The following is a 12,814-nucleotide window of genomic DNA, read 5'->3' as shown; positions in this document are numbered from 1 at the left end:
TTATAGCGGTAATCAAAAGAATGTAATCCAGGGACAAAGGCCAGACATGGAACTCAGACATACACAACAAAGGACATAAAGTTACTAAAATCAAACATACAAAGAACAAAAGCAAATGAGCAACTCGGACTCCACTAAAAACCGTGGAATGTCATCTTAATATGTTCTCGATCATAAACAATTCAGTATATCATACAAACGAAAGTGCAACAAAATCATATGAATATATGTGATTATCATGCTAATTAAATGTGACATAATATGCGTATGTTTCAGTTTAAATATGAATAATACTTTTAATTCATGTATTAGCACTTATCAACATTTGATTATCATACTGTAAATGTGGTTCTCGCAGTTTTGGAATTTTGTGATTTTGTTACAAAACAAGGGAGAATATACGTTACTAACATATTTCAAAGATTTCATTGTCTCCGACGATTATCGCGTATCTATGGCATAATAGCCATTGAACTACCGTATGTTAGCTACAATGCAATTGTAATATTTATCGAGCAAGAATTGATTCTTATGTGCTACATTTCTGAATGTGTACACCTTTCCATATGTGAATATTACAATAAATGTGGACGTCATAATACTGACCACTGTCAATTGACCTCGCGCGTACTTTTTTAATTTCTATCTGATTAAACAAGGCTTGACATTTTATTTAACAATAGAAATCTTATCCTTTCAATTGTGTTAAACTTACAAAAGCTGTATTTGGCGAAACTTTTGTCTTTATAATCAAATAACACTTGTTCCCTATCCAGGAAACCATGGATAATGACAATTTCCTAAAAAAAAGTCCTTCAACGCATTTCCTCTTTCATGATAATACACACAAATGTTTATTAATTTAAAGCTGATAATTGAATTAACGAAGTAATGTTTTATTTGGCGCATAGGAATCTGATTATACTTATCTATTTAATTGTCATTCTACGAGAAAATCAGTCAATATTGAAAAATATTAATTTCTGTAGTATTTTGCCAAAATTGTAATAGATTTTAAAAGTATATGTGTTTTAAAGGATAACAATGTCCTATTTTCTTCTCTTTATTTGTTATAATTTCAAAAGGGGGATTGAAATGCATAAAAATATCGAGCTAAAAATGACAAAATGAAATGAAAAAATTTAGGTGTATCATTGTTATTTCCACAAACTAACACTAACTAATTGACATGTTGCTATGGCTAGGACGCGAAATGACGTCACATCAGCTAGGGTTCCATTAGTACCAAATTTAACCAGTATAACAGCATAGAATGTACGCATGTTTTTTGTTTTTGTTTTGTTTTTTTTTTTTTTTTTGTGAAATCTACTGGTTTGGTTTGGGTAAAACAACTTTTCCTCTCTATGTGTGCCAAATGGCATATTTGGGTTTTCGCCGCTTTAGAAATAAATGACTGTTAAAATACCCCTGAATTTACGTTGCAATAAATGTGTATCAAATAGTTTGTTTGTTACAATCATCCCTGGTCATGAATGTCAGCAAAATATTTTAAAAAAAACTAACCTAGTAATTTATTCATGTTATGCTGAGAAATTACTATTAAACTCCATAAAAGATATGAAATAAACAATTTGCCATTTTGATACCCGTTCAGGTACCCACTTTTCAAATAGTTGCAAAATGGCAGCCCCCATTACACTAAGTAGTTTCGTTCATCTTTTAGATCTTGCCCATCTGTTTTGGGTTTTAGATTTTGTTGATTGTGATTTATTATTCTCCATTGTTTCATGCATTTCAGGAAGAGAATGTTTGACCAATCACGTTTACCTTGCCGGTGCAAGACCTGACAGTGGTAACAGCCTGCAGGTAGGCGGTCAGACTCATTATTTTGTTTTCCTGCCAACCATTCATAATCCAACCTCTCATATGACACAGGGTAGGCAGAGAAGCAATGCATGACTACCAATTTTTTTTTCTTTTGGTGTGTCTCAGCCAGGGATCAAGGTCATGAACTGCCACACTCGTGTAAGCATGAGGAGTTGTTTATTTACATCTACAAATGTAGGTCATGAAAAATATGTCACTAGCACCTTTGTTCTCAATTGTACTTTCACATAATTTCTTCAGTTGTTTAGTATTTCAGAAAACTACCCTGTACTAAATTGAGGTCATTTTAATGGCAATATCATATTCCAGGTAATACCACCTAGATTGATTCAAGTGAGAATTATTTAATGAAATCCTTGCATGTTTTATTATGATTTACAGTGGCGGATCCATGATTTCAGATTAGAAGGGGGCAGATATTTTTTTTTAGGTTAATTTTTTGAAATATTCTTCTAGATTGGGTACAATGTCGATATTTTGTGTGGTAAAATTAGCAAGTAATTAAAGTTTCAACCTGTAACCACCTGAATCTACCCCTGACAACCCATGTTTTGCAAATTCTAGGGGGGATGCACGCCCGCGATGCCCCAGCCCCTGAAAACCCTGGGCATTTGTGAGCAAGACCGCTTCCCAATTCCAGATATATTAACACAGTATTTGCTGTTATAAACTAAATAGCAGTATTCATTAAAAGAGCGATATGTTGGTTTTCTTCTCAGTATGGTTGCTTAGAAGTGAAATAATTTTGCATACATGATTATTTGGTCTCTACATTTCAGGTTTTAAAAGAACCATGTGTAATGCAGCTACATGTATGAAATGCACATCTCAAGAGAAATGGTATAAAATGGAAGTTTAGTTGCTCAGAACCTAGCTCTTAAAAGTCATTCAGAAAGTATTTTCCTCTTGAAAAACACAGTGATGGCCGGAAAAATTGTTCACCATGGAGAAACTAGCACTACAAATGTTGCAGTATATATATGTAGTTGTTGGCAATTACCATGTGCAGACTCAATAACCTATAACCAGTCAAATGTATTGGAGAGTCCGTCTTATGAGAATAATTACAATTCACAAAAAAACAAAACATAACTGGATTGGTCCTTATCAGACAAAGCTATTAAACAGTGTGTAATATACATGTATTTGAGGAAAGAGAAACCTCTTGTAGTAGGCAAATTCCGTGAAATTATTTATTACAAATTATCAATGGCTATGATTAGTTTGGGAGACATACATTTTGCCCAAATGATTGGATTTTTGTGCAGAAACTGAAGAGTCCATTAACTTATTGCCCTTTAAAGATGATGGCGACTTCCAGTAAAGTCCATAACAAACAGAGTGGAATTGTCTATGAAAACTAAGAATAATGAAGAAATGAGTGAGATTTGTGCATTAGCACACTACACTGTATATTATGTAATTAAAAATATGTTACCTGTGAATCTGTATGAGTGACTTAAAATAAATTTTAAATCAAAATATAAACAGTTTTAAAAATTGATATTTGTGTATTTATCCAAACTTGCAAAACCAGCTTGAAAAATGGAAATTCAGAATGTAAATAATATATCCACAACAAGCAGTTCTACAGACAGTGTAGGTATGTTTTATTATCTCCCCGTTTGAAAAGCATGAGTATACATGTATATTGATCATTCTGTTTGTCAGTCTATTCGCTACTCCTCAGAAAACTGCTAAATGGAATTATTGTGGCTTCCACAAATTCTTTGTCATATTTGATTGTTTCATTTCCCATTTTCACGCATACGTGAGCTTATCTCAAAGTATTACTATTCCGTAGGTTGGTCTGTAATACAGGTAATAGGAGTATGAATTTACATCAACTCAAAAAACTAAATATTTTTTTCATAATGAGGGTTTCTCTACTATAATGGGGAAAACATTATTTCAACCCTGAAAACTTATTTATTGATGCAGACCATATATAATGCATGTACAATATGAATATTAACATGTATGAGATTATTGAAGAAAAATAAACAAGCGTACACACAAAAACAAAATTCAGTCACATTCACGTAAGTTATTATATTTTACTGTTTGTTGTGTTTTCGGCAGAAAGATTTTCTGATTTCTTTAAAAGTAGTTTTAAATTAAGATATACAAAATGCGTGTGAAAATTTATGTTTACAATACATTTTAAACGAGGTATTGTATGAATTAGGAAGTATATTGGATTAAGAAAATGACCAAAAATAAAACTACATGTAACCCTTAAGAAGGGGGTTAGTCATGCACGCATGTCTAAGGGGTAGGGTTAGTAGGATAACAAAAGTCAAGGAAACGCACTAACATCACTTAATAATGACGGGATGACTAACCTTTTTAGTAATAGTAAGTTTTACCAATATTTCTATCACTTATTTTCTTAAATCCAAAATAATTCCGAATTCAAATAATTCCTTGTTTTTATTCAAATTGTCTTCCCTTTGAAAGAGAGAAGACCTAATTTCACTGAAGTTTAGAGGAGTTATCAACAAGACAGAATTAAAATCTTGTGGAGTTATTTTCGCAAGATGCTATTTTCAATCCAAATGTCCTTTTTATGCATTTAGTAGAAATTGAAATTCATGCATGTATATGGGAGTACATGTAACAATCCTCCCTTTTTTCATTTAATTGAAGCATTTTAAGTAAGCTAACTAATTTGAATTCTGGTATTGAATAAAAAAAAAGTGAACAAACTGTAAATGACCACCAATATAAAAAAAAACTGCATTTTATGTAAGATATGCTTTTTAAGGGGAGATAACTCTTTGTTCAGTGATTTTATCGTTCTGTTTTTTTTTTAAATATGCAATTTTAAAATTTACGAAAAAGTACTTAATCTTCAGAACCCAAAAAAAACCCTTGATATAATGTAAAAGGTAAGTCTAAATCTTTAATTAGAAACTATTGAGAATGAAAACGAGGCGTTTTAAGTGTAACTTAAAATTTGTAATACTTTTGTTCAGAAATAAATATATTTGACACATTTATATAGTTATAACCTTTGATTGCCTTGTTTTTCATCGGGAGCATTTCAGTATGGTGTTGAAATTAGGTGATTTTTTGGAATTTTGGTGAATTTCAGGGGCAAAAAGGGGGACCTAGAGAAAGTCCTCATTTTAGCTTCTTATGACTGAGTTAAAATAAAAAATGAAATGTTACCCAAGCTTTGCTACATTTAGATACTATTTGGTACAAATCTGGTGAAATTCTGTATACCTTGATGTATTGACCCCTGCCTGGGTATACCATATAATTACAGTTAAGGAATTTTGACAAATTTCTTCATAATACGAGAAAGTAATATAACTAATTTTTTTTTTTTTTAAATTCTTTAATTTAATGGTTTTGAATACTCATATATAATCTGTAGAATATTTTGATTTCTTCTCCTATATTATATTATTATATCATTTATCTCGCTAGATATATTTAAGCGCTCTAAAATCTGATATAAAGATAGAAAAAGGTTAACTTCAAATCTACAGCGTAATTTTCAAATATACAATTGATACATAACTATTCTTTTATGAAAAGTTACACCATTTTTGATAATCAGACGATAAATAATTTTTATAATTTAATAAACTGTTATTTTTAAACTGTGGTAATGAATTCTTCCATTAAGAATTGGCAATAAACAATCAACAATAAACAACATATGCACATGGAAAATTTGCTATTTTTTCAATACAAAAAAAATTATCATAGCCAATTCTTTTAAATTAATTTTTAAACATATTTTTTATCTTAAACATGAGAAAATTAGCTCTGAAGTTAACTGAATAGGGGCGTGTCAGTATTTTTTTCATCCATTTAGATATTACAAAATTATTTTAACCAATCAGATTACAGCATTAATCTCAAATTAATTTATTGCATGATATAATCGTCAATACAGTTATTCACAGGACATTGAAAGATACAAATTTGATCATGTACACTCATGTATTGGAATAATATATAAAGTTTTATTCACCGTCATCCTTGTGACATTCACAAATCATAATGCACACGCAAACAAACAGCCATTTCAAAATCATCCTCATCATAGATATTTTAGCATTATTTGTTTATAATCAATTTCTGAGCTTAGTATTGTTTTATAATGAACATGTTATGTTGTTTTATAGTATATTCTGCAACATTTGTTATTATCTTTTTTTATTTGTAACTAAGCATCGAATTTCATTGTATTGACTTTTATGTTTTTAGGGCTAGGTTACTTATTAACTTCCTGTAATGAATCTCGCGTAATCAATAATCATAACATATTACTCTCACGCTACGCTTGTTTATTTTGTGTTTTATTCATTTTAACCTGTCTATCCCGGACAATAAAATTGGTTTGGTTTGGACAGGTGATTCGTTTACAGTGGTTAAGAGTGACTCCGTTAGTTTGACAGATATATTAGAATTGAATCTTACAATAGAACATCGTACTATTCTTTCAATTATTATCAATTAGTCAATGTTTGCACATACATACCCTACTTACAATTTTTGATTCCATTTCATACATTTCACGCCCCGTGCAGGTTAGCTGTAATGAAATGCGGTTTACTTGTATGTTACAAAAATGCTTTAGTTTTTTCAAGGAAAAATTGTTATCATAAAATTCGCGTAAGTCGAGATTAATGTGAATATCAAATGAACCTCACGTAAAAGTAAGGTGATTTTCATGCAAAACTACTTCAAATAATCCTTGTGGTAGATGGTCGCATGACATTTACGTGACGGTTTAATTATATATGCTCTTTTCAGGTTAAAATCATTTGAATTTGATGTAAACATAATGTGAACAAGTATGCTGGCGTATACATCTGTTTTTTTAAACTTCTTGTACATCTACACTTCGATAAAGAAAAGCTTCAATTTACAGTTGCCAACTCGAGACTGTGACTTGTGATGAATTGAAGTTGAAACGCAGGATAAATGTGAAAAAGGCTAGTCAAATTTGTATTCTGTTCATAAAACTTTTATACAACAAATCAATTAGTCGAATATGATATAACATAATACGATTATGACGCCGGTGAACTGATTTCCATTTTTATTAGACACGAATCGGAGATGTAATTGTTACACATCATTACGATGTCGATTGAATATATGCTGTTACATTGAATATTTATTTGTTACGCTGTTAAGTGTTGTATCGATACAACAAAAATATTATGACAAATCCACAACATGTTTCATACGGATTGTTCAGTGATTATGTAGAAATATCAAATAAACGTCATTTTTCTCCTCACCTTATTTTTTTTTCTCATATGAAACGAATAATTATGTTTTTTTATGCTGTTCAAATACACAAAAGTACAAAATTTTTAGGATCTATATAGCGCAAAGCATCCGACTTTTCATTATTGTTAATTGTTTCCTGTATATTTCAATAAAAGAAGGGCATCATAAAGTTGGGGTACTAGATGGGGGTACACCCTGTTTATTGTAACCTTGTTGGCTTGGGGTACTAGATGGGGGTATACCCTGTTTATTGTAACCTTAATCGGAAAACCGTAAGCAATGTACATGTATAAACACAAATTATAATAATGAAGAATTGTTTCCCGAGAACAAATGTGACAACATAATAATCTTGTGTGTGTATTTTTTTAAACATATATAAACTAATCAGTAAACAATAATAAAGATATAACAATAGATCAAACCATAAACAGGGACGGACCCAGGATTTTAGATTAGGGAGGCGCACAGTAAAACTTTTTGCCCAGCGGAGAGAGGTGAAAAAGTTTTTGAGGTTAAATTTTGAAATAATATTCTACATTGGGTGAAATGTGGATATCTTTTGTGGTAAAATTAGCGAGAAATTAAAGTTTCAACCTAACAGCGCCAAAATCTACCCCTGACAACCCATGTTTTGCAAATTTTAGGAGGGGCCACGCCCGCCATACCCCCACCTGAATCCACCCCTTATAAACCAAATCGTATGGAAATCAATACAATATAAACATATATAACTGCTACAAGATTGATAATGAACAAGTCTTCTAATAAAACATTTATAAAACACTTACAACTGTTGATATGAGACATTGCAATTGGAGTCAATGAACGATTAGGCAAAGTTCAGACAAAGAATTTGGTAAATAAAGACAAAACATTATCATGAAGATATTCAGAGACATATGTTCACCAAACTACTTCTTTTCTTCCCAATCAAACGTTTTACCGTCAAGAATAAACTCGTAGGCCATTTTCCACTGCAATTGACGTTGCAAGTCGAATGTTAATTTGTCTATTGCAATCATTCTCAAATAAACAATGAATGTATGTTTTTATCACTTTTTGTACCTCTCTCTCTCTCTATGTTTTGCTTATTATTAATAACCTTAAAAACTTATTCATTCATGATTTAAAGCAGCTATTCGTACAAAGTAGATATAATTTCTTGCTTGATGTTGAAATAATGTATCATCAATATTGATGGTTTAGAGCAAACCCCTTTGTTTTGTAAAATTGATTGATAAAAAGTCAAAGGCACTGAACGACTATATTTGTTTTAGGTCGCTTGTGCGTATTTTGACAAAAAATGAGGAACAATAAACCATTGAATAACGACAAACAGGCAGGTCAATGTACACGAGTAAAAAGTTAAAGATAAATGTAGTCAGTAATGATTTCGCATTTCTATTAAGATATTTTAGAATAAAGTCCTCCGTGGCTGTCTTTTCCTCAATATGGTGTAAAAATAAATAACAAAACGAAAATAAAAACGAACAAAAAAAAAGATCACTAGATTGTGCGAATTTGAGCTCTATGTTCAATTATTTTTTGTCTTATTTTGTAGCAGAATCAAAATACAGTTTATATATATTGTACGGTTTTTTTTACTTGTCTTTTTACCATGTTTTGTCGAAATGATTTTATTTCCTACACCGAATTCATTTACATTTCTGGTGTTCCTGTCGTCAATGATGAACTGCAATAGCTCGTCAATCTTCCCTTGAAAGCAATCAAACCGCTTTTCGCTTATTTTTTGATTATCGTTAATTTCTGAGCGCAAATCTTTAATCAATTTTTCCTGATCTTGATTTCCAGCTTCTGTTGCTGCTTTTAGCTGTCTGATGTCGTTCCGGAGTGTCTTTATTTGTTGCTCTTTTTTATCTATTTTTGTTGTTAGCTCTTTTATTTTAACTTTTAATTTGCCTACTTCTTTTTCCAATTGGTCATTTGTACTTGTCAATTTTTCCACGAACCTATTTTGATCGTCAAGTTTCATATGCAGCTCAGCTGTTTCGTCATATGCTTCAATGCAAGCGCGCTCAGCAGCCTCTTTTTCCTCTCGCAAAGATGCCATCGTCTGTTGCTTTGCGAGTTTTTCCTGTTCAATTGTTTCAAGTGTTTTCTTCAAAGTCTCTATTTCATCTACCATAACTTTCAAATCGTTTTCGCGTTCCTTTTTTAAACTGTCAAACTGCATCTTTAACTCTGCATTTTGAGTCCTTAAAATTTCTTTCTCTTTTTGCAGTCTTTTGGGATCATAACATTTTTCTGCCTGTTAAAACTTTAAATTATTTAAATGCATGGAAAAATTGCATGCATAATACAAAGTAAACCAGTTTATTAATTTGTTCCATACGATAAAAATTGTGAAAAAAAATGTGTCTTTCCATGCGTTTATTTTAAACAATGTGATGGATGCGGCGGTCGAAGCAGGGTTGTCTCCCTTTTTTCGAAGATTTTTTATGAGCATCTCCGCGGGTGTTTCTAGAAAAGCAGAGGAAGCTTACCCACACTCCCAGTTTTTAGTGGAGTCCGAGTTGCTCATTTAATTTTGTTACTTTGTATGTATGATTTTAGTTATTTTATGTTCTTTGTTGTGTATGTCTGTTTTCCATATCTGGTCTTTGTCCCTGGACTACATTCTTTTGATTACCGCTATAACCTTGGTTCCCTTGATTACTCTTTCAAAACACATTGAAGAATTGACTATACAATATCAGCCATCTAATGCAAACATGTACCAGAATTCATTTTTGTCGGCGGGTGTTTGTAGAAAAGCAGAGGACGCTTAACCTACCGGTGCATCTGGTCCATCTGCCAGTTTTTAATGGTGTCCGAGTTGCTCATTTACTTTTGTTACTTTGTATGTATGATTTTAGTTACTTTATGTTCTTTGTTGTGTATGTCTGTTTTCCATGTCTAGTCTTTGTCCCTGGATTACATTCTTTTGATTACCGCTATAACCTTGGTTCCCTTGATTACTCTTTCAAAACACATTGAAGAATTGACTATACCATATTAGCCATCTGATGCAAATATGTACCTGAACTCATTTTTGTCGATTCTTTCTTTTCCTTGTCATGATATAACTTTTGTATTTGTGAGTAGTTAAAAATCGGATGTATTTTACTAATATACAGTTGTCATAAAAAAATCTTAAAACATTGGGAAAAATAGTTAACGTCAAAAAGTTATCTTTTAAACTTCTAGTCGTTATTTTTACTGAACTTAACATGAACAGTCCCGCCTTAACAAATTGATTTGTATTAAAAAATTGAATGTTGTATTTTTTTATGTTTCATCGGCGTGTAAAGGCGTTGACCGTAGCTCATTTTCAATGGAGTGGGCAATAATTTCATTACATATGTTCTTTTATATCTGTCTTATTTAAGACACTCATATAAAATAGACAATAACAAATGTCCACTCGTTTGTAAACGTGGCCTATAGAAATAGTTCCATGATTAGTTTTATCGATTCATGAAACATCACTTGCAAAACCGATTATCAAATGAAATTCGGTAATAATTACTCGATTCCCATGAAAATAATAATGTCACCTTTCGTGAAATTAAAAACACATAAGCAGACTAAGATGTAAAAGACACAATTAACATTCAAATTAAAGTATGCATGTGCATGTACGACTGTTATTAAGTCTGTATATGAATAAATGACACATTGATTTTTCAAGCAACTTACTATTACGAAAACAAATATATCGCAGACTTATACAGGTACCAGATTCTAGTCGATGAAAATGTATAAATGCTTATCAAACGATTACCTTTGACACAAATTGTAGATTATTTATCATTTAAAAGAACCTTTTTTTTCAATCCTGTACGACTAATACCTTTAGTCCTAAAACCGACGTATATTATATTTTTGGCTATAATACGGAAAAACCTTAACACAAAACTTCGACAGGAGAAGGAGCTTAATGTAAGCCTGAAGAGTCAAGTTTGGATTTTTTTTTTATTTCCAATCAAAAATTATTATGACTTTGACGGTCGTTTACTACGTTTTAAGTCGGTGATGTTTTGTGCCTTTTTACATTAGGCGTCTTATATAATACTTACCAAAATATTTCCTTCGTCTTTGTCAAAACTTTTGCTATCGGCTGTTAAAAGAATAAAAATGTATTGAAATCGATTTAATATAAATTGATTGCCTAAATAATATTTCTGACAAACTGAAATTTTAGAAACAAGAAAACATCGTTACATATGTTTTCACTAACATTAATTTGCTTTATTTATACTACAACTTGTGTTAAACATACCTAATGAAGTTTCCCCGTCTATTTCTAGAAGTTTCTTTGCAATGTGATCATTGCCTGAAACTTTCAAGGCTTCAATAAGCTCATCGAAGCAACCACGTTTTATCAATAATTCTAGCAAAGAGTGGCACTGGTCGTCCAAACTTCTAATTGACTGTATGTCAGATTTCTCGTTCATTGATATTTTGTCCTGCTCTATTAATTTGTCCATGACTAGGCCAATCTGAGTAATATTTTTTTTGAAAAACATCAAATTTTTCGTAATACGGTTATGTGATACTTCGTCCATGATTATTGTTCGACATGCGATTTTAGAATATTAAATTTGTTTTACATCCAGTAAATTACTTTATATGACAAGAAGCAGTTATTAATAGATTTTAGCAATCGCATGTTCAAAATTATCACATCAAGATGTAATTCATTATTCGGTAATTTGAAACCCATCCAAAAGTTTAAAATAAATGTGTCAAATTAAATGTTGTGTTTATATATTGTCATCACGAATTTAATTTTGAATAAAAAATTGAATTGTGTTCCAATAATGCTAAACTTATTTGATGACAAGATATAAATCAATTGTTTTATACCATAAATGCATATATCTTTCACAACCAATCGCCTTAGTTAAATTTATTTAAAGCTTTACTAACGTCGACTCATCTACAAACTATTTTTTGGGCTCTGTTCACCTATTTATTGGATCATATGCCAATACGCAATTGTTTTTGTCTATTTAAAAATTATTTAAAAAAAGATCTTCGCAATAACAACTGTTCATCAATTCAGCTTTTGTTCCTTTGTATGTATGAATTTAGTTACTTTATGTTCTTTGTTGTGTATGTCTGTTTTTTGCTGTCCTTTCATTGCAAAATTGACATGGTTAAAAATGGTGTCAAAATATGTTATTATGCCATAATGGTGAAAAGTAATTTCATTCCATTTTATATGTTATATATATGTACAACATGTGCGTCAATACACATTAATATGCCAACCATAAAAGCGTATTGTGAAGAGACAATTTTTTATTCAATATTTAACTTGTCGAAGCATGTGGCCTACATGCTGGAATAGAAAAAATGTAAATTTACAAATTTGAAAATTGTATGTGAAAGAAGTACATCATATTGAAACAACTATGTTCTAGCAACTCGTATCTATTTTTGTCTGGGTTAACTCATATTCAATTCCAAATATGCCAATGTGTTTTTTTTTTCAGTTTGGAAGCTTAAAATTTCATTGTTTATTCGTGAGCGGAATAATGTACATGAATTAACGGACTACATCTGTATATATTCCTACTTTCAAAATAAAGATGATTTTATCTTTACTTGTCAACAAAGAAATAATACAAAACTAAATTTGTGTACACTTGTATTATTGTAAACAAGAATTTGAACCACAGGGACTTGAGGCCAT

The 12,814-nt window shown here is 31.0% G+C and overlaps 1 protein-coding gene across 1 annotated transcript; it reads right to left on the bottom strand.

The window, feature by feature from the left end:
• Nucleotides 1-7,477: 7,477 nt before the first annotated feature.
• On the bottom strand, nucleotides 7,478-11,805 carry LOC148596957 (uncharacterized). Its single transcript, XM_088563378.1, has 3 exons — nucleotides 11,396-11,805; nucleotides 11,193-11,233; nucleotides 7,478-9,382 (listed from the first exon to the last, which is right to left on the bottom strand). Exons 1-3 carry the CDS (start codon nucleotides 11,679-11,681, stop codon nucleotides 8,648-8,650), a joined length of 1,062 nt encoding a protein of 353 aa, XP_088419504.1. The 5' UTR covers nucleotides 11,682-11,805; the 3' UTR covers nucleotides 7,478-8,647.
• Nucleotides 11,806-12,814: the final 1,009 nt, after the last annotated feature.

The sequence above is a fragment of the Perna viridis genome, chromosome 15 (genome assembly GCF_037379345.1).
Source record: "Perna viridis isolate PV_CMFRI_1.1 ecotype Kerala chromosome 15, ASM3737934v1, whole genome shotgun sequence".
In the NCBI taxonomy this organism is placed as follows: Eukaryota; Metazoa; Mollusca; class Bivalvia; order Mytilida; family Mytilidae; genus Perna; species Perna viridis.
Note: the sequence above shows the minus strand (reverse complement) of the source record. Positions and strands in the feature narration are given on the sequence as shown.

Bases quoted from the DNA above. Each gene is read 5' to 3' on its own strand.
- LOC148596957 (XM_088563378.1), bottom strand. From the start codon at position 11,681: ATGGACGAAGTATCACATAACCGTATTACGAAAAATTTGATGTTTTTC. The intron at 11,234-11,395 runs GTATGTTTAACA...TTCTTTTAACAG, and splicing joins AGACGGGGAAACTTCATTAG to CCGATAGCAAAAGTTTTGAC. The intron at 9,383-11,192 runs GTAAGTATTATA...AAGTTTTAACAG, and splicing joins AAGACGAAGGAAATATTTTG to GCAGAAAAATGTTATGATCC.